Source organism: Dromiciops gliroides, chromosome 3 (assembly GCF_019393635.1).
Source record: "Dromiciops gliroides isolate mDroGli1 chromosome 3, mDroGli1.pri, whole genome shotgun sequence".
NCBI classification, from domain to species: domain Eukaryota; kingdom Metazoa; phylum Chordata; class Mammalia; order Microbiotheria; family Microbiotheriidae; genus Dromiciops; species Dromiciops gliroides.
The window spans coordinates 647,493,453-647,515,799 of record NC_057863.1 but is presented as its reverse complement, the minus strand read 5'-3'; the positions used below and the strand labels follow the sequence as shown (position 1 = coordinate 647,515,799).

Here is a 22,347-nt window from a genome sequence, read left to right as displayed (position 1 = left end):
TACATCCTCTACTCAAGACTTTTCCCAATATTTTTGTGTTAGTATTTTCTCCCTCCTCAAGTGATAATATATTTACTTATCTGTTTCTAGGGAGGTAGCCTAGTATAGTCTAGTGAATATGGTGCTGAATTTGGAGTCAGGAAGATCTGAGTTCATATTCTGGCTTGGACATTTACCAGCTATGCCACTATGAAAAAAAGTCACTTACCATCTTTACTAAGTCTCAGCTTCTATATCCATAAAAAAAAAAAGAAGAAAGAAAACAAAAACAGGAGGAAGGGTATTAATTCTTGTACTGGTTTATCTCCCAGGGTTGCTTTGAGACTCAGATGAAATAATGTATATAAGATGCTATGTAAATATTACTGTTATTATTATTTGTTGTTTGGGGTTTTTTTTGTTGCATCCCTGAAGGCAGGGATTATTTTTATTTTTATCTATAGCCTCAGCACTCAGCATCCCTAGCACTTTTCACATAGCAGGTGCTTAAAAATTATCGTTTGATAAATTCAATTAAGACTCTATAACAATTTTTTTTTTGCAGGGCAATGAGGGTTAAGTGACTTGCCCATGGTCACACAGCCAGTTAAATGTCAAGTGTCTGAGGCTGGATTTGAACTCAGGTCCTCCTGAATCCAAGGCCAGTGTTTTATCCACTGTGCCACCTAGCTGCCCCAAGACTCTATAACTATTAAAGTTCTAAGGGCTGGGAGATTGTGAAGAGAAATTTGATAGGGACAAAAAAGTCAACACTCAGATTTTAAAAAATCAACCCCCCCAAAAAATAGAAAAAATTTTTTTAAAAAGTTTTTTATTTAAAAAAATCGACTTCCCAAGTGCAAGATGGGAGAGGTGTGTCTAGATAGCAGTGCTGAAAAAGAGCTGGGGGTCTTAGTGCACTGTAAGACTTCTAGGAGTAAACAAAGTGAACTAGTAGCAAGGAAAGCTAATACAGTCTTAGGTTCATTTAAGATAGGCACTGGACTTGCTATTCGTGAGCTAGAGAGAAGCTTCATTTATTGGAGAGCCAAACCCAGTCAGGAAGACCAGGGTTCAAACCTTGCCTCTCTCATGTTGAGACTGTATGACTCTGTGCAAGTCAAGTACCCTCTTAGTGCCCTAGACTATTCTCCAGAATTAGAAATTGCAGAACAGTTGCTAATTTACATTTATTGGCAGAGAAAGAATTCCAGGACTAGGAAGTCCCTTCACCAATGAGATGTTTAAAAGGTAAGATTTTTTAAAGAGTATACAGGATTAGGAGATGAGTGTAGTCAGGCCTCAGTCAGATCCACACCTGGAATATTGGGGTTCAGTTGTGGATACCACATTTTAGGAAGGATATTTACTAGATGGAGGGCATCCAGAGTAGAGGGTACAGTGCTGAGCCTGGAGTCAGAAAGCTTCATCTTCATGAATTCAAATCCAGTCTCAGACACCAGCTGGGCAACCTTGGGCAAGTCACTTTTAACCCTGTTTGCCTCGGTTTCCTCGTCTGTAAAATGAGCAGCAGAAGGAAATGGCAAAACATCCGGCATCTTTGCCAAGAAAACCCCAAATGGGGTCATGGAGAATCAGACACGACTGAACAAGAACGCCATCCAGAGGAGGGCGACAAGAATGGCCGAGGGTCTTGAGTTCGTGCCTGGGGAAGCGGAGATTCAGTTTTCCCCAAGGATCTGCGTCTGATGCTATAGCCAAGAGCTTAGCCTTCTGCGTGGTCCTCCGGGAGGACAAGGAGGGAGGAGGGCGGGGCAGGGAGAAGAGAATCCCAGAATCCTCAAACTTGAGAGATGGAAGAGACTTCAGCCACTACTCTAGGGGACAAGCTCTGATTGGTGGGAAACTTAGGACATCAAGCCCAAGCCTGCCTCTCGGTTGCGGAGGGACAGAAGTAAACAGACGTCAGGAAAGCCTTACTTTTATTTTAATTTTCTTTTAACAACGAGAGCTGTCCAACTGTGCAGCGAGCTGCCTCTGGGCCAGCCCCATTCAGATGGCCCCAGGAGGACGACCCTGACCCATGCACCGTCTGCAGCTGAGACTGTGACGCAAAAGCTTTAAGCGCCTCTGACGTCACGGCTCCCCCTGCTCAGGGTTCCCCACCCCCCACTGCGCCGACAGAGCACCAAGGGTTGAACCTCACCTGCAGGGGGCAGGGCGTCCCCTCCCCTCCCTAATCCTGGCCTCAGCTCCGCCTCCGCCCGGAGCCGCCTCCGAGCCCTCCGAGAGGCTCCCCCGAGAAGGCAGGGGAGGTGGCAGCGGCGGCTGCAGAGCAAACCCGAGCCCGAGCGACAGCGACAGCGACAGCGATAGCACGGACTGGAGCGGGAGCGGGAGTGGGAGCGGGAGCCCCGGGGGGAGCGGACTGCAGACAGGTAGCCGAGGGGGCCAGCAGGTGGGGGCCCAGGGCGCCCCCGGCTCCGGCCCCCCATCCCTCCCTTTGCTTCCCTCCGTCACCCTACCTCCAAAGTCCCCTCCACCCTCTGTGCCCCTCCCTCCATCGCCGCTCTCTCCTTCCCTCTATCCCCCTCTCCCCTTTTGCATCCTTCTCTCCCCCTCCCACTCTTGCCCCTTTTCTCCTATTTCCCTTCCTCTGTCTCCCTCTTTGCCTCCTCTGTCACCCTCCCTACATTACCCTTCCTTTCCTTCCCTCTGTTCCCCTCCCTCCATCGCCCCCACTGGCTCCGTACTCCATCCATCCCACTCTCCGTTCATCCCCCCGTCCTGTTGCCTTCACCACCAGGGTGTTCCCAGCTCCCCTATTCTCTCCCCCCACCCCCCAGGACTCCGAACTCAGACCCCCCACACGCATACACTCCCAGTCCCTCCCCCTCGGCTCAGGTAAACAGAAGCCAGGGCGGGGCGGGGCGGGGCCTGTGCTTGCAGGTGGGGTAGCAAGGAGGCCCCCTAAGTGAATGGATCAAGAGGCTGGGGGTGGGGGTGTTGGGGGGAATGCAGGCTAGGGACCGTGAGCCTCTATGTGTGTGTGTAGCTGTGATTATGGACCCGCCCAGAGGAGGGGCAGGCTGGGCGACAGACAACAATGTAGGTGGGACTGGGGAGTCCACAGCACTTGGTGCCCATCCTGGCCCCGGACCCACTGACCTGGGAGCCCCTGAGCCCCTCCCATCCCCTTCCTCGGTCTCTTTTTCCTCCGCTGTGAAAAGTCTGGGGTCGGGCTGGGGGAGGATGTCGGCGCGGCTGAAGTCCCTGCTAGTCCTGAAATCCTAAATTCTGTCGGGAGGTGTGTGGGTGTCGGGGCTAGGAGCAGGGCCTTACGTAGCTGGATGAGTGTGTACAGAGCTTCGTCCGCAGACAGGCAGGCAGGCAGGATATTTGCTTAAAACATGAGCTCCGTGCTATAGGGAATGAGGCACTTTGTAACCCTGAGAGATTAAGGGTTCTGGGTCGGAAAACCGTGTATCCACAAGACTCGGACATCGTCTGTTTGTGGTCTCTCCCAGCCTGTCAATCCTCTTGGTTCTAAGGCCTTTCTCAGCTCTGCCATCCTGCCCTTATCTTCATCCCATAGTCTAAGGTCCCTCCAGGTTCTGAATCTGTTTTTCCGAGGGCCCTCCCCGCTCTGGCATTCTGGGTTTTAAGGGCTCTTTTTATCAGTGACATCCTATATTCTATGGCCCCTCCCAAGGCTGTCAGTCTATGGTTCTATGGAAGAGCCAAGTTCAACCCTCTAATTTTACAGATAAGGAAATTAAGGACCATAAAGAAGGGCCTTACACAAGGTTATGTGGTGAGTTAGTTAGGACTGGCCTTAGAACCCATATAATCCGTGTGCTGGGATGCAGGTGGACTCAGCTACAGGAGTTGGGAGAGGTCACCCTTGTTGAGGTGGCCAAGCACCTGTGTACCCATCCAACATGGGGCCACGCCTGATATGGACATCCATGTATCTGTCTCCACATGCCCATAGTCATCCAGCCTGGCCTGTCTGAGAATCTGGGTGGTGTCTACCCATGTCCTGAATGGGGAGTGACTGGGGAAGGGACAAATGGCTGTCTCCATTGTGACAATCTGGTCCTCCTTCCCCTAGCCCACTGAGACTACCTCTAGGTGATGAGGTGGGTAGACTTCAAGTTTCTCTCATTCTCCCACCAGGTATCACAGATCTCTCTGCTCTGGTCTTTCCCACCCTTGCCTAGGCAGCTGTCAGACTGGTTCCCAGAGCAAGAAGGCGGCAGGGATGAGGTCATGGGGAAGCAGCTTCACCAGACACACACCCCCACCCCACCCCCAACACACACAAACACATTTAATCAACCCTCTTTCCAGTAGCAACAATACAAAAGCTGGGCAGAAGTCATTTCTATTCACCAAGCATTTATTAAGCACCCTAGGAGGGGAAAGAAAGGAAAAGTAAGCATTTACATAGCACCTCCTGTATACAAGAACACTGTGTTAAGCTTTGGTGATAGAAAGATTACAAAAAATGGTCTGGGAATCTAGTCCCACTGACTCAGTGTGTTACCTTGGACTTGTCACTTCCCTCTCCCAGCCTCAGTTTTTCTCCTTTGTGGAATTGGGGTTATATAGTCCCCAAGATCTCTTCCAGCTCTGAAGTTTATAATGTTTTTATTCTTTATTAACAAAGACTTGTATTTATATACTGATTTACATAGACCACTTTACATGGTCTATCTCACTGAATCCTCCAAACCTTGGGAGTTGGGTGCTCTAAGCATTCCCACTTTAGAGAGGGGGAAATGGAAGTTGAGAACAATGAGGTGACTGACCCAGAGTCCTGCAGTTAGCAAGTTGTCTGAGGACATATTTGAACCTAGGTCTTTCTGACTCCAAGCTCATTTATACAGGGAGTCTCTTCTGTTCTATATTCCCTCCCTGTGCTTATATTCACTATTCTATAACCTGAACATATTTAGAGAGATTAACTCTAGGCTATGCAACACAGATCCCACCTCATCCCAATCTGATCCATAGTTTAGGGAAGTAGATTTGAGCCCGGAATTTCCTTTCTTCACCTTTGATGTTCACATGTCTTGGTTGTTTCCTAAGTTTATTGTGGGGACAGAGTCACACAGAAGAAACACATATGTGGTTTTTGTAAGGAAAAACTTGACAATAAGGGTCTTCCAAGAGCAGAATAGGATAAATAGGTAGTGAGTTCCCCAGCCTGGAGATCTGTGAACAAACACTTGCCAGCAAGGTTGTAGAGGGAAGTTGGCCTGCCTTTCTTTGTATCCCCAGTGCTTAGCCCAGTGCCTAGCATATAAGTGCTTAATAAATGCTTGTTGAGGGGGCAGCTAGGTGGCACAGTGGATAAAGCACTGACCCTGGATTCAGGAGGACCTGAGTTCAAATCTGGCCTTGGACAACTGACACTTACTAGCTGTGTGACCCTGGGCAAATCACTTAACCCTCACTGCCCCACAAAAATAAAATAAAATACCTATACATAAATGCTTGTTGACTCTTGGTCTGGAGATGGAGTTGAGCTCCTTGATCCTTGGTCTCAAGGATCTGAAACTTCAGGAGATTGTGGCTAACCAAAGAGGGTGGTACAAACCAGGGTGGCTCTCCATTCTTCTTTGGTCTCTCAGGGGAGTCACTCAGCCTATCCTCTTCATTGCCTGAATATTGGGGAAAGACAGTGGAATAAAGGGATGCCTTTCCATGGACGTCCCTCATCTGAGTGCGTAGGACACAAGGATGTTGACTTTGACGAGCCCCCATCAGAGGTGGAGGTGTAAGAACTGGCACCAGCAAAGAAGGGATGACTTTCACCCCCTTCGACAGAATCAGAGAATCCCAGGATCTCAGAGGACACGTAATCCAAACCCAACATTGAGATAAGAATCCCTGATAGCCTCTGCTTGAAGACCTCAGAGAAGGAGGAAGCAGCCTATTCCAATTTTGAGAAGCTCTAATTATTAGCAAGTTCGGTCCTCTCCCTGCCCCCAACGGTATCCAGCCAGAATCAGTTTTTCTTGTAACCCTCATTCCTTTTTTGGCTACCGCCTCACACCACTGACTTAAATTGAGTATCTAGCCCTCTAAAAGCCCCAGACTTTTTCTCAGAACAACTGCAGTCTGACTTGGAACTTCTCCAACCTGTATTTATGAGATTGATTTTTTGTCCCCAAGTGGAAGACTACATTTATCGCTATTGTATTTCCTTATCTTACATTCAGCCCAATCAGTGCTCTAGCCTGTCAAGATTTTTTGTAGGGGGGGGGATCCTGGCTATGTCATCTAGTTCAGTCAGCCAGGAAGCATTTATGAAGTCTCTACTATATGCCAGACACTGTGCTAAGACAGTCCCTGCTCTCAAAGAGCTTATGGTCTAATGGAAGGGAAAATAGACAAAAAAAAACTGTACAAATGAGTTATATAAACAGGAGAAATTGGAAATAAAATAGAGGGAGGGAAGGCACAAGAATTAAGAGAGATTGGGAGGGCAGCTAAGTGGCACAGTGGATACAGTACCAGCCCTGGATTCAGAAGGACCTGAGTTCAAATCTGGCCTCAGACACTTGACACTCACTAGCTGTGTGACCCTGGGCAAGTCACTTAACCCTCATTGCTCTGCCAAAAAAAAATGGTAGGAAGAAAAAATTGGCAGGACTTTGCAGAAGATCAGATATGTAAGGTAAGAGTAGGGGGTCATAGATAACTCCTAAGTTGCCTTAGATCAGTTGTCAAAATGACCTTACCACGGGGCAGCTAGATGGCGCAGTGGATAGAGCACTGGCCCTGGAGTCAGGAGTACCTGAGTTCAAATCCAGCCTCAGAAACTTAACACTTACTAGCTGTGTGACCCTGGGCAAGTCACTTAATCTCAATTGCCTCACTTAAAAAAAAAAAAATGACCTTACCAAAGCACAGGTCTGATCACGTGAGGGCAGGGACTGTCTTTTTGTCTTTCTTTGTATCTCCAGAACTCAACCCAGTGTTTGACACAAAGCATGTGCTTAGCAGGTATTTATTAACTGACCAGCTACCTGCCTGGGAGAATGTTGGTGCCCTCCAAAGTAATAGGGGAGAGGACTTGGAAGGGAAGATAATGAGGTTAGCTTTGGACATTGTTGAGTTGAAGATGTCTGTGGGGCATCCAGTTTGCAACATCCAAAAGGTAGCTGGAGATTGGAGCCTGAATACTAAGAGAGAGGCCAGAGCTGGCTTTTAGTTAGTCAGTTGTTTCAGCTGTGACCCCATTTGGGGCTTTCTTGGCAAAGATACTGCAGTGGTTTTCCATTTCTTTCTCCGGCTCATTTTACAGATAAGGAAACTGAGGCAAATGGGGTTAAGTGATTTGCCCAGGGTCACACAGCTAGGAAGTGTCTGAGGATATATTTGGATTCAGGAAGATGAGTCTTCCTGACCTCAGGCCCAAAGCTCTATCCACCCTGCCACTTAGCTGCCCGAGAGCTGGATCAATAGTTCGTTCAAGCTATCCCTTCCAGCTTTGTGTCATGTCACAAGCACTTCATCTATGCCTTTATCCAAGTCACAGATAAAGATGTGAAGCTGCACAGAACCAAAAAGAGATCCCTGGAGCACTCCACTGGAGACTTCTTTCTAAGTTGACATCAAACTATTAAGGACTTTTCTTGGATTGTGGTCATTGAACCAGTTGCAAATCCATCTACTCAAGTCCTCTACTTAAACCGACGTCTCTGTCTTTCCCACAAAAAAAAAAATAGCATGAGATATTTTAGTGAAATCTAGGTAGCCTCTAGTTATAGCCTTCCCCTGATTTAGCAGCTTAGAACCTGTGGGAAGAAAGGAAAGAATTTGCATCAGTTGATGTACCAGTGCTTTAAGATTTGCAAAGTGCTGTACATGTTATCTCATTTTATCCTCACAATAACCCTGGGAGGCATTTATATTTGATCCTGAAGGTCATAGGGAACCTTTGGAGTTTCTTGAATTGGGGTGGGAGGACATGGTCAAACTATTTTTAGTCCCATTTTACAGAAAAGGAAATTGAGGCAGGCAGGTTAGGTGATTTGCCCAGGGTCACACAGCCAGTAATATCTCAGGTTGGATTTGAATTTGGCTCCAGGTCAAGCATTGTCCCATTTTTGCCACCTAGTGCTGTTCATTAATATTTCCTTAACAACACGTTCTAGAATTTTCCCAGGAATGGAAGTCAGGTCCATTAGCCTACGGTATGCAGATGCCATTTTATTCCCTTTTTGGAAAATGAGATCATTTGTTTTCCAGTCCTGCAGATTCTCTCTTACACTCCATCTTTAAAAGAGAGCTGCTAATGGCTCACAATCACATCTGTTGGGTTTTCAGGCGCTTGAGAATGTAGTTAATCTGGGCCAGGTGGTTTGAATTCATGGAAGGCAGTGAGGTATTTTCTCACTATCCCCTCATTTATCCTGGGCATCAGCTCTCTCTGATCTCTTTCTGGCTCTGTCCTTCCCAGTCCAAAGGCTCACTGTCACTGGTAGAGAAAACAAGCAAAGTAAGATTTGAGCAACTGAGGCTTCTCTATGTGATTGACACCCCATTCCTCTGAGACTGGTGCTTCTTGATCATCTCCTCTCTTCTCTAATGTGGCTAAAACTCAACCCAAGCATCCCCTGTGGTCGTCCTTGGCTCGTCGGCCCATTCTGAGCCTTGGCTGTCTTCAAACTAGCCCGCTCCATGCTTTTATGGTCATCCTGCTACTTTCCCTCATTTTCATCTTCCATCAATGTTGTTTTATTGTCCAAGTTGTTTGGGACTTCCCTGTGAAGCCATGGGGAGCTCTCCTCATCAGTGAGTGCCCATTTTATCTCGTTCAGATTTGTTTCCCTTTGTGTCTTCAGAATTTCATTCTTGAGAGCTACCTGTCCCTTCAGGTCTGACATCCCCTGTAGAATTTTAATTCGTGGGATTCTCCCCTTTCCCTGAAACCTTTGAAATCCACTATTCCCAAATCTCAGGGATAGGTCACTTCTTCCCTATCGCAAACTCTTAAGAGGAGTCACTTCCCCCTAAGGTTCCCATCATTTCTATACCAGTTATCAACTGGTCAGGAAAGCCGGTATTTATTGGGGCCAGAGCACTGTGCCCTGACTTCAAATCTACCCTCAGACACTGAGTAGCTGGATGACCTTTAATCACAATGGTTGTCTGCTTCAGTTTCCTTGCACCTACCTCACAGGGCTGATGTGAGGATCAAGAGAGAGAATATTTGTAAAGTGGCTTAGTGGAAGGCTTTGACTCTTACTGGCTGTGTGACCTGGGCAAATCACTTAACCTTCATTGCCCCGCAAAAAAAAAAAAAAAGTTTGTACCTTTTCCTCCACTTTGTATCAGGTACTCTGGGGCAATTTCTTGTTTTGTTTTTTTTGTTTTTTTTGTGGGGCAATGGGGGTTAAGCGATTTGCCCAGGGTCACACAGCCAGTAAGTGTCAAGTGTCTGAGGCCGGATTTGAACTCAGGTACACCTGAATCCAGGGCTGGTGCTTTATCCACTGCGCCACCTAGCTGCCCCCTCTGGGGCAATTTCTTAATGCTCATGACAATTAGATCCAGAACCTGCCATTTGGGGACTCTATCTTTGGAGAGAATGAAATCATTCCTAAGCTGAAGTTCTTGACCTGAGATCCATGAACTTAGCTTTTAAAAAATTAATTATATCTATATTTCAAAGTAATTATGTTTTCATTGTTATTATATATATATTATATAACTCTTAATCATTTTGTCATTCTATTTTAAAATTTCATGTATTTTAAAACATGGTTCTGAGAAGGGGTCCCTGGGTTTCCCCAGTCTGACTGACCACCTGAGGAGGGGGTGCCCGGTCCACAAAAACATTCAGGAGGGGGCAGCTAGGTGTTGCAGTGGATAGAGCACCGGCCCTGGAGTCAGGAGTACCTGAGTTCAAATCCGGTCTCAGACACTTAACACTTACTAGCTGTGTGACCCTGGGCAAGTCACTTAACCCCAACTGCCTCATTAAAAAAACAAAAACAAAAACGCTCAGGAGCCCCAGCATTAGGTGGAGTCAAGAAGTTATCAGCTGCTCGGCTCTCGGCAGAGACAGAGACAGAGATACAGAGAAAGACAGAGACCAAGAGAAAGAGAGACAGACTGAGAGAAAGGGAGAAAGAAGGAAGAGAGAAAAAGAAGAGAGATGAGGGAGAGAGAAGAAAGAAGAGGAAAAGGAGAGGATGAGAAGGAGAGAGAAAGAAAGAGAGGGGAAGACAGACAGACAGAGGAGGGAGGAGGGAGGGGAGGTGTATACAGAACAACCTTGAGAGGGAGCAGACAATACACAGGGAGAATTGAGTGAGTCAGATCAGATCAAGGGGAGCTGAAGACCCTCGGCAGAAATGTTGGTGGGGGGAGGGAGAGAGACTGAGACAGACACAGAGACAGAGGAGGGAGAAAGGAGAGACAGAGAGGGAGGGAGCAAGGGAGAGAGGAGAGAGAGAGAGAAGGAGAGAGAGAGAGAGAGAGAGAGAGAGAGAGAGAGAGAGAGAGAGAGAGAGAGAGAAGAAGAAGAGAGAGAGAGAGAGAGAGAGAGAGAGAGAGAGAGAGAGAGAGAGAGAGAGAGAGAGAGAGAGAGAGAGAGAGAGAAAACACGCACTCCAGCCGCTGTCTGAATAACTGAAGTCTGCCATGGCTACTAGATTCCTTTCCGATCCAGTGAAACATGAATGAGAGCTGGACTCTTCAAGGGAAGTAGGGCGGGGCATCCCACCTTGATCCCAACCCCTCCTCCCTTCCCCCTGCAGGTGCAGCCATGTCCTTGCCTGTGGATCCCTTGGGCCCAGCACGGATGAGTCCCGAGGACCTGGTGAGCCAGACGCGGCAAGTGGTCCAAGGTCTAGAAGCCTTGAGAGCTGAGCACCGCGGCTTGGCTGGACGGCTGCAGGAAGCCCTGACGGAGGCTGGGGCCAAGTCAGGGGAAGGGACCTTCCCAGGTCTGGATCTGCTGAAGGAGAAACATCACACTCTTAGCCAGTCCCTAGAGGCCATCGAGCTAGGGCTGGGAGAGGCCCAGGTAGGGGGTTTCCCTGGTCGGTAGAAAGGGATCAGAGGGTCACTGTGGACTGCAAGATTTGCTGAAGGGCACGGGGACCTTCTGAGACATTGTTCTGGGCCATGGTGGTCACGGGGTTTGTGAAGATCAGGGAGGATGTAGGAAGGTCGTGGGGGATGCGGCAGTTGGGGCTCTGTCGTGTGTATGAAGAGCTTGCGGGGAGGTGCAGGGTCTCCATGGACTGTGAGGGATGCCTGAAAGCTCTGGAGAGTCTGGGAATGTGGAATGCTTGTGAGGAATCCCTTGGAGGGACCCAGAAAGATGTGGGAGTGTTGGGGAAGGTGGGGAAAGGGGGCGGTATCATTTAGGGGTCTGAGAATCTCTAAGGGATTTGGGAGGATGCTAGAAGACAGGAGATAGATGGGAAATGCAGGGGAAGGGTCATGGGGGGATATGAAGGGAATTACTGTGAGACATGGGGCGTGTGTGTTCTTGCGCGCGAATGTGCCAAGGTTCCCTGGAGTCCTCTCCCCATCCTGGCCTGTGCACTGGCAGGTGCTGCTAGCACTGTCCACGCATGTGGGGGCTCTGGAGGCTGAGAAGCAGCGGCTTCGGGCCCAAGCTCGGCGCCTGGCCCAGGAGAACTCATGGCTTCAGGAAGAGCTGGAGGAGACAAGGAGGAGGCTGCGGGCCAGCGAGGAGACTGTGGCCCAGCTTGAGGAGGAGAAGAGTCACCTCGAGTTCTTGGGTCAGCTGAGGCACTATGACACCTTGGATGATGAGGGCCAGCACACTGACACCAAGGTAATGCCTGGGTTCCAGGCATCGCCAGAGAACCCTTCTCGGGGGCCCTCGGGAGGAAGCCTCATATAGGATCTGCTGGACCCTCAGATCTCTCCCCCCATTATTATGTGCTCCCCTCAGACCTTCATTTTGAGACACTCTGATGTGTAACCTCACCCCCTGGCAGACCTATAACTAGGGTAGGGAGACAGGGGCATTGCTCCAGGGCCCTGAGAGTATTAAGGGGCACATTTCTTCACCCCAGAGGTTTCTCCAGTCTGACATCCTCATGCCAGGCAGCCATCCACTCTGTCCCCTGCCTGCTGTCACCTCCACTTTGAGTCCTTCCAGGTCGGGGGGATAGGTTTAGGCCAGCATTTGTAGGGGACAGGCTACCTCTTTGCTTATTCAACTGTATCCTATTGGGGTGGACACTTTTCTGCTCCCAGACTTCCCCTGGATACCAGACTACCTCATTCCACCTTTGTCTTCGGGTACTCCTACGCATCCCCACCTCACCCTCTGCCCCCCCCCACCTTCATTTAGAGGCAGTGTGGTATAATGGATAGAACACTGGACTTAGAGTCAGGAAGACCTGGATTCAAATCCTGCTTCAGGCCCTTCATAAGCTGGACAAATCACTTCATCTCTCTGGGCCTCAGTTTCTTTGTCTACAAAACAGAGGCCTTGGACCCATCGACCTCTGAGGTCCCATTCTAGAAGCATGTGCTCAGTGTCTAACCCTTCCTGATGCTTAAATAGGATACCACCCCAACCCTCAGACTCACCCCTCCAAACCAGGCCTTCAGATCCTCAGAAAAGAAACCCTCCCAGCAAGGCCATTCAAGGTCATTCATCTTCCCAACATTCTCTGTCCCTGACAGGAGAAGACGGAAGAACGTCGAGACAGCCTCACCTCTCTGTTCCCCAGTGAGGACAAGAAAAGTCAGTGTCTGGGCCCTGGGCTGGTAAAGGGAATAGGGCTAGGGGCTCAGACCTGGGGCCAGCTCATGGGCAGCCTCCAATGCTGGCCTGGGGAGCAGGGCGGGGATCTTGGGGAAGGAAATAGGGGTTTCCTCTATAGGGGGAGGAAGGAGGTCTAAGATTGGTATGGTGGGAAGGGCATGGAACTTGGAGTCTGATCTTAGCACTACCACTGGTGACCTTGGGCAAGTCACTTAACCTCTTGGCCTCATTTTGTCTTCTGTGAAATTAGTGGGGTGGATTCAATGACTGCTGGGGTCCCTTCCAGCTCTTCATCTGCAGGGAATCTGGGAGAGGGGCAGCTAGGGCAATGGGCCAGAGCCAAAGCCCAGTGAGGGGGCTGGGACTGAGGTTGGGGGTTGGGATGGGGGGAGGATGGAAGACCACAAGAGTCTGGCTCCCTGCTCCTCCAGGTAATGAGGCATTTGGCGCGGCAGCTGCCCAGCAAGGTGGCTACGAGATCCCGGCCCGCTTGAGGACGTTGCACAACCTGGTTATTCAGTATGCAGGGCAGGGACGTTATGAGGTGGCCGTACCCTTGTGTCGCCAGGCCTTAGAGGACCTGGAACACACCTCTGGCCACTGCCACCCCGACGTAGCCACCATGCTGAACATCCTGGCCCTGGTGTACCGGTGAGGGCCCCCTCACCCTGCGTCTCCCCCCTCCCACCCCATTCACTTTCATGCCTCATCCTGTGCTCCCCAACAATCTCCCGGCATGACCCCTGTGTCCTCACCCTCCTGCCATCTCATCTCTGGCCCTGGCCCGACCCCCCCCCATCACCAGGTGCCTTCATCCCACGCCCCGGACACCCTCCTCCCTCCACTCCACTCCGGCTCTGGAGTGGGCACCTTCGGTCCCCTGGGCCCGACCCCTTCTATCTCAGGTCCCCCCTGCCCCGCCCCCTTCTCAGCAGCGCCCCTCCTCCCCCGAGTTATCCCCACTGAGGCTCTACCCTGCCCCCCTGTCCTTCCCCCACGACCTCCCAGGGACCAGAACAAATACAAAGAGGCCACAGAACTTCTTCAGGACGCCCTGCAGATCCGGGAACAGACACTGGGGCCCGAGCACCCAGCAGTGAGTAGGGGCTGGGCTGGGCTAGGACCCCTGACCCCAGCCCCCTCCCTCCTCAAGAGCCCTGGATGTGGAGAACAGGAGCATAGAGTGCAAGCTGGAAGGGACCTCGAGGCGCCAGCCAATCCAAGCCCTCTATTTTACAGAAGAGGAAACTGAGGCTCAGAGAGGCCAGGCCTTAGTCATGTGGGTAATGAGAGTCCAAGCAGGAAACCTCAGAGCCAGCATTCAAACCCAGGGCAGTCTGACTCCACTCGAAGACCTCCCCCCTTGGAATCCCATCTCTGGGCCTGGCCAGTTCCCTTTCTCTCTCTGGGCCTCAGTTTTCCCAGATGTAAAATAAGGAAGCTGGAGTCCTTCCGGCTCCAGACTTTGCTGAAGTCTCTCCCCCTCCCTCCCCACAGGTGGCAGCCACCCTGAACAACCTCGCTGTGTTATATGGGAAGCGGGGCCGCTACCGGGAGGCCGAGCCCCTGTGCCAGAGGGCCCTGGAGATCCGTGAGAAGGTGGGTCTTGTGCCTGGCCCCGCCCCGGGACCCACCCTGGATTGGATCGGTGGCTGATCAGTCACCCTCTTGGAGCCCCCTCCTCTGATCCCATGATCCTTGCCCTGGGAATCTCTCACCCACATGCCAGGACCCCTGGGGACCGACCGCTCAGACTCTCTGGGGGAATCTCCTCGCCCATGGGCTTTGGGAACCCCCCCCCAGACCTCTGACCCTTTGTTGGACCCTGGGATCCTAGACCTCTGGGTCCCCCCCAGCTGTTGGCAGACCTTGTTACCCTGAGGATGCTCCCCTTCTGAACCTGTGACTGCGGGCGACTGTTTTGTTCTGACCCCTTTGACCCCCAACTTCCCACTCCTCTGGCCCTTCCTTTTCTGGTCCTACAACCCCATCCTTCTACCAGCCTCTTGCTCTTTCCCCGTGCTCCCTAATCTCTGGGGTTCTGTGACCCCCAATCCCTTCACAGGTGTTGGGCGCTGACCACCCGGATGTGGCCAAACAACTGAACAACCTGGCCTTGTTGTGCCAGAACCAGGGCAAGTTTGAGGAGGTGGAGAAACACTATGGGCGGGCACTGGCCATCTACGAAGCGCTGGGTGGCCCCGATGACCCTAATGTGGCCAAGACCAAGAACAATCTGGTGAGGATCCAGCCAGAGCTTCAGGGGCTTGAGAGCCCCATCCATGCATGTCCCCTGGTCCAAAGTCTACCCCCCATATTCTCTACTCAAAGGCCCTTTCAAGCTCTGACATCCCCTGTTCCAAGGCCCTCCTAGCTCTGACATCCCCTGTTCTAAGGCCCTCCTAGCTCTGACATCCCCTATTCTAAGGCCCTCCCAGCCCTGACATCCCCTGTTCCAAGGCCCTCCCAGCCCTGACCTCCCATGTTCTAAGGCCTCCCTTCGGACAGACATTCCAGGATTCTGTCTCCTTGCTCCCTGACTCCTGGGACCCCAGACAACCCAGGCACTGAGAGCAGGGTCCTGACCCACATCTTCCTCCTCCTTCCCCTCCTCAGGCCTCAGCTTACCTGAAACAGAACAAGTATCAGCAGGCAGAAGAATTGTACAAGGAGATTCTCAGCAGGCAGGATCTCCCTGCACCCCTGGGTGAGCCTTCCAGACCCCTCCAGATTCCCAAGCTTTGGTCCTGCCCCCCCAGTTCCTTCTGACCCTCCCCTTTCTTTCCCCTCTTCTCTCCTCTCCCCCAGGGAACCCTGCCATTGGAGCCTCCGGAGACAAGGATCACCAGGTAAGAAGAGCACCAGGGGGCAGGACGGTGTGGGATAGTGGTAACACCCCTACATTGGGAGTCAGAGGATGCAGGTTCAAATCCTGCCTCTGATCTTCACGACCTGCGTGACCCTGGGAAAGTCATTTAATGTCTCTGAGCCTCAGTTTCCCCCTCTGTAAAACAAGATGGATGGACCGGATGGCCTCTGAAGTCTGTTTCAGCTACAAATCATGTAAAATCTGGGGCTGTGGGGGCTTGAGCCCCGAAGGTCACTCCCTGTCCCTGTACTCAGGTCCTTCGCCGAAGTACCTCCTTGTCCAAGATCCGGGAGTCGATCCGCCGTGGGAGTGAGAAGCTGGTATCTCGCCTGAGGGGAGAGGGATCTTCTGGGTGAGTCCTCAGAAGGGTCCTGACCCCAGACCTGGACCCTGGGCCTCCCCTACTCAGGGACCCAACTTGGCATTCAAGGCCCCTGCCTTCCTGCCCTAGAACACCTGCTACCCATCTCAGAGCCCAGGCTGGGTCACTGTTTCCCTTAGATCCTCCTACAGGAAGCTCCCCTTGACTGCCCCCCACCCCGCCACTCTCCTCCCTTCAGGCTCTCTCTCATGGAGTCCTCCTCCTTCAGGCTCCAGCTCGGGTACCCCTCTTCTCTAAGAAACCACCCCCCACAGCGACTTATTTAGCATCCTTGGTGTCTCTACCCGCCTTGAGCATCCTTCCCCCTGACCCTTTGGGCCCCTTCACTGGACCCTGACTGTGTTCACGGTCAAGGAGTGGGGGGCAGCAGAGGAAGGGGTCAGTACTGAGAGGAACTCCCCAACCGGAATAGGATTTCCCTGAGGTTGGGAGTGGTCAAGTAGGGGGAGAGAGGGAGCAAGTTCCCCACCCCTGGAGGTATGCAAGCATCAGCCAATGGCCATGGCGGCTTGTTTGGAGGGGATCCTTGTCCAGCTACAGGTCAGAGTGGCCCACCGGCCTCTGAGAGTCTAAAAGGGACAGTGAGATAAAATGTCTTATACACATTATCTTGCATCGGGCTGCCACAATGGAAGGAGCCTCACTCTGAGGTCAGAAGACCTGGGTTCAAATCCAGTCTCTGCCACTTCTTTGGGACTTTGTGGGCCTTGGTCTCCACATGTGTAAAAGGAAGGTGTTGGACCCTTCTGGCCCTCAGTCCACAATGCCATGATGCTCCCAACAATGCTGCGGTGGAGGGGGAGCCATCGTTGTCAAACGATGAGATCTCAGGCAGCAGAGAGCGGGACCTGTCCCACTGGTCAGACAAGACCCCAGCCCCACAACTGTGTTCTGGGCATCAAGTTTTGGGAGAGACAGTGATGAGCTGGAGAGTCAACCAATGAACAAGCATTTACAAAACACCTACTGTGTGTCAGGAAGTATACAATAGTGCCTGTCCTCAAGGGGACACAATGAATACAAAGTAATGGGGATGCAGCACGTGGAGGGAGGGAGGGGAGCGGGATTCAGAAAAGCTCCCCAGAGAAGGCTGTTTGCTCTTGAAGAAAACTAGGATTCTGAGTAAGCTCTCAGGGCTCCCAACACAATCACACTGAAAACTGGGATTCTGGGGACTGAGGTTGAGGAGGGGGTGCGTGAGGTACGGCCCCGGCAAAGCCTAGAGACTGGAGATGATGCATCGAGTGGGAGGGACAGAAACGGGTTTGGCAGGACCGTGGTGGTCATGCCTAATGATGCCTTGGGAAGGAAGGGGTCAGGTCATAGAGCTCTGGGCGGTTATGTTTGATCCTGGAGGTGACAGGAAACCCCGAGGGCTCCTGCCATCCTGCTCAAGAGGCAAGGGATGATGTGACCGGCCCTGGGCTTTAGCAGAATCACGTTGGGATCTGAATGGAGAATGCTGGGAGACGCTTGAGGCAGGGAGAGCCACTGCTGCAGTGGTCTGGGAGTGAGGCGATGCCCCACAGTGGCGGTGTGTGAGTGGTCAGTCATTAAGCATTTATTGAGCACCTTCTATAGACCAGGCATGGGGTCTGGACCAGACTCAGCCGTTCATTGGATATATGAGGGGTGCGTGTGAGGGAAAGGTCAAGGATGACCCCGAGGTTTTGAGCCAGGGTGAGTGGGAGATTGTTGGGGCCTTGGATGTTGCTAGGGAACTTCGGGGGATGGGAAGCTTGTGTAGACCAGAAGTCCTCCCACGGAAGGGAAAGGGCTGGAGATGGGGTAAAGTTTGGTGAAGACACCGGGGAAAGGGATGGCACAGTGCGGGGAGGCAGGATAGCCAACTTCTGATGTCCGAAGACCTTTGACGAGACAGAAGGACTGGCCAAGCCTCGAGGCCAGAGCCAGCAGCAGAGAGTGAGGTCCTTGGAACTGTCCAACAGGCTTTCCTGAGGAAGAGTAGACTCTCTGGCATCTAAGCTGGCATCCGTGGGGAAGTCCTGCTCTAGGCTGAGAGCTTGGGGCCCTCCTTGGTCCCCGTGGCTTGGGTTCTGGGGAAATCACACACACATATACCCTGAGGTCCTGCCTCTCAGTCTTGAGATGCAGATTTAAGTGAAGCCCCCTGCTAAGCCCACCGCCAGACCTGGCTGAGTGGGAAGCAGCGATGTGGAAGCTCTCAGGACCTCCCCCATCCGGAAAGGGGGAGCTAAGCTGTGTACACATCTTTTGGAGGGGACACAGTGACAAGCTGCAGCTGCCCATTAGAAGAGGGTGGTAAGGGGGTAGCTAGGTGGGTTGCGTAGTGGACAGAGCATCAGCCCTGGAGTCAGGAGGACCTGAGTTCAAATCTGGCCTCGACACTTAACACTTACTAGCTGTATGACCCTGGGCAAGTCACTTAACTCCAATTGCCTCACAAAAAAAGAGAAGAAGAGGGTGGTAAAATGGAAGGGGGTCAATGGAATTGGGTGTGCTTAGCCTGGGGAACACTGGGCTGGAGTGGGGTGGGGGGATTCTTAGTAACCTGTGGTCCTTTGATGGAAACAGGAGAGAATGGAAAATCCCACCTGAGGGAGGGGCAGGATTAGGATAATAGGAAACGTTTGCTCTCCCTGGGATGGGGAAGGGACCACAGAGCCCACCTAGTCCAGTGCTCCCATTTTACAGAGGAGGAAACTGAGGCCAAAGAAAGTTAAATGACTTAGTCAAGACCTTTTGGCTCACAAATCATGGAAGATGCTGACGATCTCACGTGTAGAAACCGAGTCCAGGGGAAGAGATCTGTCCAAAGTCACACAAGTCTGTATGTAAGGCTCCGAGGTGGCATTTGAAGCCAGGCCCACTGCCTCAAGGCCGCCTCCTTTTGCAGGGGCCTCTGAACCTTTGGGAAAATCAAAATAGGAAGAGATGCTGATACTGGGTGACTGGGCCCCCAGGAAGCAGGGAGGAGCCTCGTGTGGGGGTGCTCTCCCTCCCCTTTTCCTGGTTCCTCAGCAGGGCTCCAGAGGCCGTGTTTGGAAGGCTGAAGCTGCCCATGCTCTTTGAAGAGGAAAGGGTTCAATTTACACTGGGCAGAGTGGGGGCAGGGAGCCATGGGCAGCTCAGAAACAAACTGCAGCCACCAGGGCAGGGAGTGAGCTCTTACAGGCTTCAAGCAGAGCTGGGCTGGATGTTTAAAAAGAACATCTCCCCCTCCCACGTCAATAACACCTCAAGTCTGTCAAGCACTTGGCTTACCCGTCTCACCCATCAATCAGTCATGTTTATTAAGAGCCTATTGGGGGCAGCTAGATGGCACAGTGGATAGAGCACCGGCCCTGGAGTCAGGAGTACCTGAGTTCAAATCCGGCCTCAAACACTTAACACTTACTAGCTGTGTGACCCTGGACAAGTCACTTAACCCCAATTGCCTCACTTAAAAAAAAAAAAAAAGAGCCTATTGAAGGGGCAGCTAGGTATCACAGTGGATAGAGCACTGGCCCTGGATTCAGGAGGACCTGAGTTCAAATCCAGCCTCAGACACTTGACACTAGCTGTGTGACCCTGGGCAAGTCACTTAACCCTCTTTGCCCCCCCCCCCCACACAAAAGTAAAGAAAAAAGAGCCTATTGAGTACATGCCAGAGATACAAAGGGAGATGACAAAGATGGGCTTCCAGTCTAAAGGGAAACAACACCATAATATTGTAGCTGGCATTCCTGGTCGGGCAGGGCTGGGCCCAGGCCACAGGAGCACAACTCTGGAGTGCCAAGGGCCCCTTGGAGCCTCCCTCTGGCTTGGGGCCTGTGTCATTTCAGGCAACTGAAGTGTCTGGAGCAGCGCCCAGGTCACCTCTGCCCTTAGGGGCCCTGGGGCTGTTATAGGGGTGAAGCCATCCTAGGGGACAGAGACAGAGTGATGGAGGGAGGGGAGAAAGGGAGAGAGACAGAGAGGTGGAGGAAGGAAGGGAGGGGGAGAGAGAGAGACAGAGGTGGAGGGAGGAGAGGGGGAGAAGGGGGAGAGAGTGGAGGGAGGGAGAGGGAGAGAGACAGGAACAGAGAGGGAGGGAGGGAGGAAAGGAGGAGAGAGGGGAGACAGAAACAGAGAGAAGACATATACACGCCCCCCCTCCAATGTCTGCCCTTTCCATACAGGATGAAGCGGGCTATGTCCCTCAGTGTGCTCAATACCGAGGACCCCAGGGCCAGCAGGACTCAGGTGAGGGGAGCCAGTGGGGGTCTTTGGGGAGAAGGGGGATGGCTAGGACACGGCCCAGCTCGTTATGTCAAGGCACTGGAAGCTGGGCCAAAAAGGAGTGGGTTGTGGATTGGGCGCTGAGGGCAGAGGGGTGGGGGGTGGGGGAAAGGCAGTCACTGCCCAGTGGGGAGGTCAGAGGGTTGGCTGGGATGGTCAAACTGGAAAGAAGAGACAGGGGGATGGCTGAGTTGACCCAAGCCAGAGTCGGCCTCTCCGGGCCTCATTTTCCTCATCTGTCAAATGTGAGGAGGGTGGTCTCGGTGATTCCAAGGTCTCTTAAACCTGTTACTGATCTGAGCTGAGGACCAGCCTCTAGGGCGGGTGTTGGGCTGGGGGAGGCGTGAGGAGGAAGCGGAGTGGAATGCTTTTCCCTAAGAGCTGTCCTGCCCCCAGGTGCTGGAGAACCCGCTGAGCCAGATGCAACTTCTGAGCACCAGCACCCAAGACTTGGGCCGCCCTCTGGCCCAGCGCTAGCCGCCAGGCTGGGCCGCAGACGCCCCCCGGGACCCTTCTGCATCCCCTCCCCTTTCCCCCTGCTCCGTCCCCTTTGTCCCCTCCTCTGGCTATATTTATTGTATTTATGCCCAACTAGAGGTGCCCTCACCCCAGGGCTGAAGCATTGGAGATAAAACCAACCAACCTCCCCTGGCTGTTTGCACATTCTTGGGAGGGACCAGAAAGCCCCCCTCCCAACACCCCCCACCTTGAAGAAATCACCACCTCTCTGAGGTCTCAGTTTCCCCATCTGTACAGTGAAGGGCTCCCCAGCTCCTACATCTGGGGTTCTCCGTAATGGCCCTACAGCTGCATCTGTCAGTGGGAGGAGTTCTAGGACCCCAAGATGTAGAACCAGAAGGGGCCATCTAGAAGGGAAGGGGGAAAGATGGAAGCACTGGGGCTGTAAACGAAACACTGGGTTATGCGACCCTGCTCTGCCACACTCTGTATGGATTCAGAAGACCTGAGTTCAAATCCTGCCTTGGATGTGTGAGAAATTATTTCTCTCATTATCTGATGACTATTTATTGTATCAGGACCAAGGTTTTTCCCCTCCTTTCTACTTCCTCATCCAGAAACCAACCAGTTCCCCAAGATCTACTCGGGTCTAAGAAAAGGTGGATCGATCCTCTTGTCAGATGGATATGGAAATTGATCGTCTCTCTGACAGATTTGAGTGACACAGGTCACGTGCCCCAACACCCTCATTTTAATATAGCCCACCTGCCACTGTTAACCAATCAGAGTTGGTTGCCACCCCTTGGGAACATCTCTTCAAAGGGCATACAAACCGTGAGCCCCCCACCCATGAGGGGTCTTTGGTCTGAGAGAGACCAAAATAACCTCAATAACCTGATAGCCCTATCAATAAAATTAAATTACTCAGAAACCGTGTCTCAAACCTTTTTAACTACCACAGACGATTCCTCCTGTGGGGTTGTGGGCCTGGGTCCCCTTGTCTGGTCAAGGCTGGACGAGAAAATGCCCTTTGTATCCCGTCCACCTCCACATCTCTGACCTCTGATCTCTGTAGGACCGGAGGGAGGAAATCGCTTCCTCTCTCTGTGCCTCGGCTTCCCCAAATGTAAAATGAAAGGGCTGGACCAAGATGAGGTGACTGGGTCACCTCGGGAGTGTCCTTTTAGGGGGGATGCCCGGCTTTCTTTCCCGTGGCTTGTTTCAAATGTAAGTCTGTGGGGGCAGCCAGGTGGCGCAGTGGATAAAGCACCGGCCCTGGATTCAGGAGGACCTGAGTTCAAATCCGGCCTCAGACACTTGACACTTACTAGCTGTGTGACCCTGGGCAAGTCACTTAACCCCCATTGCCCCGCCAAAAAAAAAAAAAAAAAGTAAGTCTGTGCCAAAGCATTCCAAGTACCAACATTTCTGAGAGGAAATGACTTCTGCGTCCCTGGGCCTACTAAAATATCCTGATCCATAAAGAGGTCACATTCCTTCTTCTGGGGTTATAACAACAGCATTTACATAACACTATGGTGTGCAAAGCACCTGACAGATAGCTTTTCATTTTGCTCTTCAAAGAGCATTTTACAGATTAAAAAAATGAGGCCAAGAGAAGTGACTTGCTCAGGGTCACACAGCTAGTTAAGTACCCAGGGGAGCATTTGAACACGG

At 51.8% G+C, this 22,347-nt stretch overlaps 1 protein-coding gene across 1 annotated transcript; it reads left to right on the top strand.

The window, feature by feature from the left end:
* Positions 1 to 1,621: 1,621 nt before the first annotated feature.
* Positions 1,622 to 21,580, top strand: KLC3 (kinesin light chain 3). The gene is made up of 13 exons (XM_043998315.1): positions 1,622 to 2,378; positions 10,722 to 10,990; positions 11,525 to 11,773; positions 12,637 to 12,697; positions 13,150 to 13,369; positions 13,727 to 13,814; positions 14,216 to 14,317; positions 14,784 to 14,957; positions 15,335 to 15,425; positions 15,527 to 15,567; positions 15,842 to 15,939; positions 20,112 to 20,175; positions 20,608 to 21,580. Exons 2-13 carry the CDS (start codon positions 10,730 to 10,732, stop codon positions 20,686 to 20,688), a joined length of 1,530 nt encoding a protein of 509 aa, XP_043854250.1. The 5' UTR covers positions 1,622 to 2,378; positions 10,722 to 10,729; the 3' UTR covers positions 20,689 to 21,580.
* Positions 21,581 to 22,347: the final 767 nt, after the last annotated feature.

What these genes read in the sequence shown, in the direction of transcription:
- KLC3 (XM_043998315.1), top strand. Translation starts at nt 10,730, where the DNA reads ATGTCCTTGCCTGTGGATCCCTTGGGCCCAGCACGGATGAGTCCCGAG. An exon ending in TAGGGCTGGGAGAGGCCCAG is followed by an intron (nt 10,991 to 11,524) that starts GTAGGGGGTTTC and finishes GTGCACTGGCAG; the next exon opens with GTGCTGCTAGCACTGTCCAC. An exon ending in CCAGGGCCAGCAGGACTCAG is followed by an intron (nt 20,176 to 20,607) that starts GTGAGGGGAGCC and finishes TCCTGCCCCCAG; the next exon opens with GTGCTGGAGAACCCGCTGAG.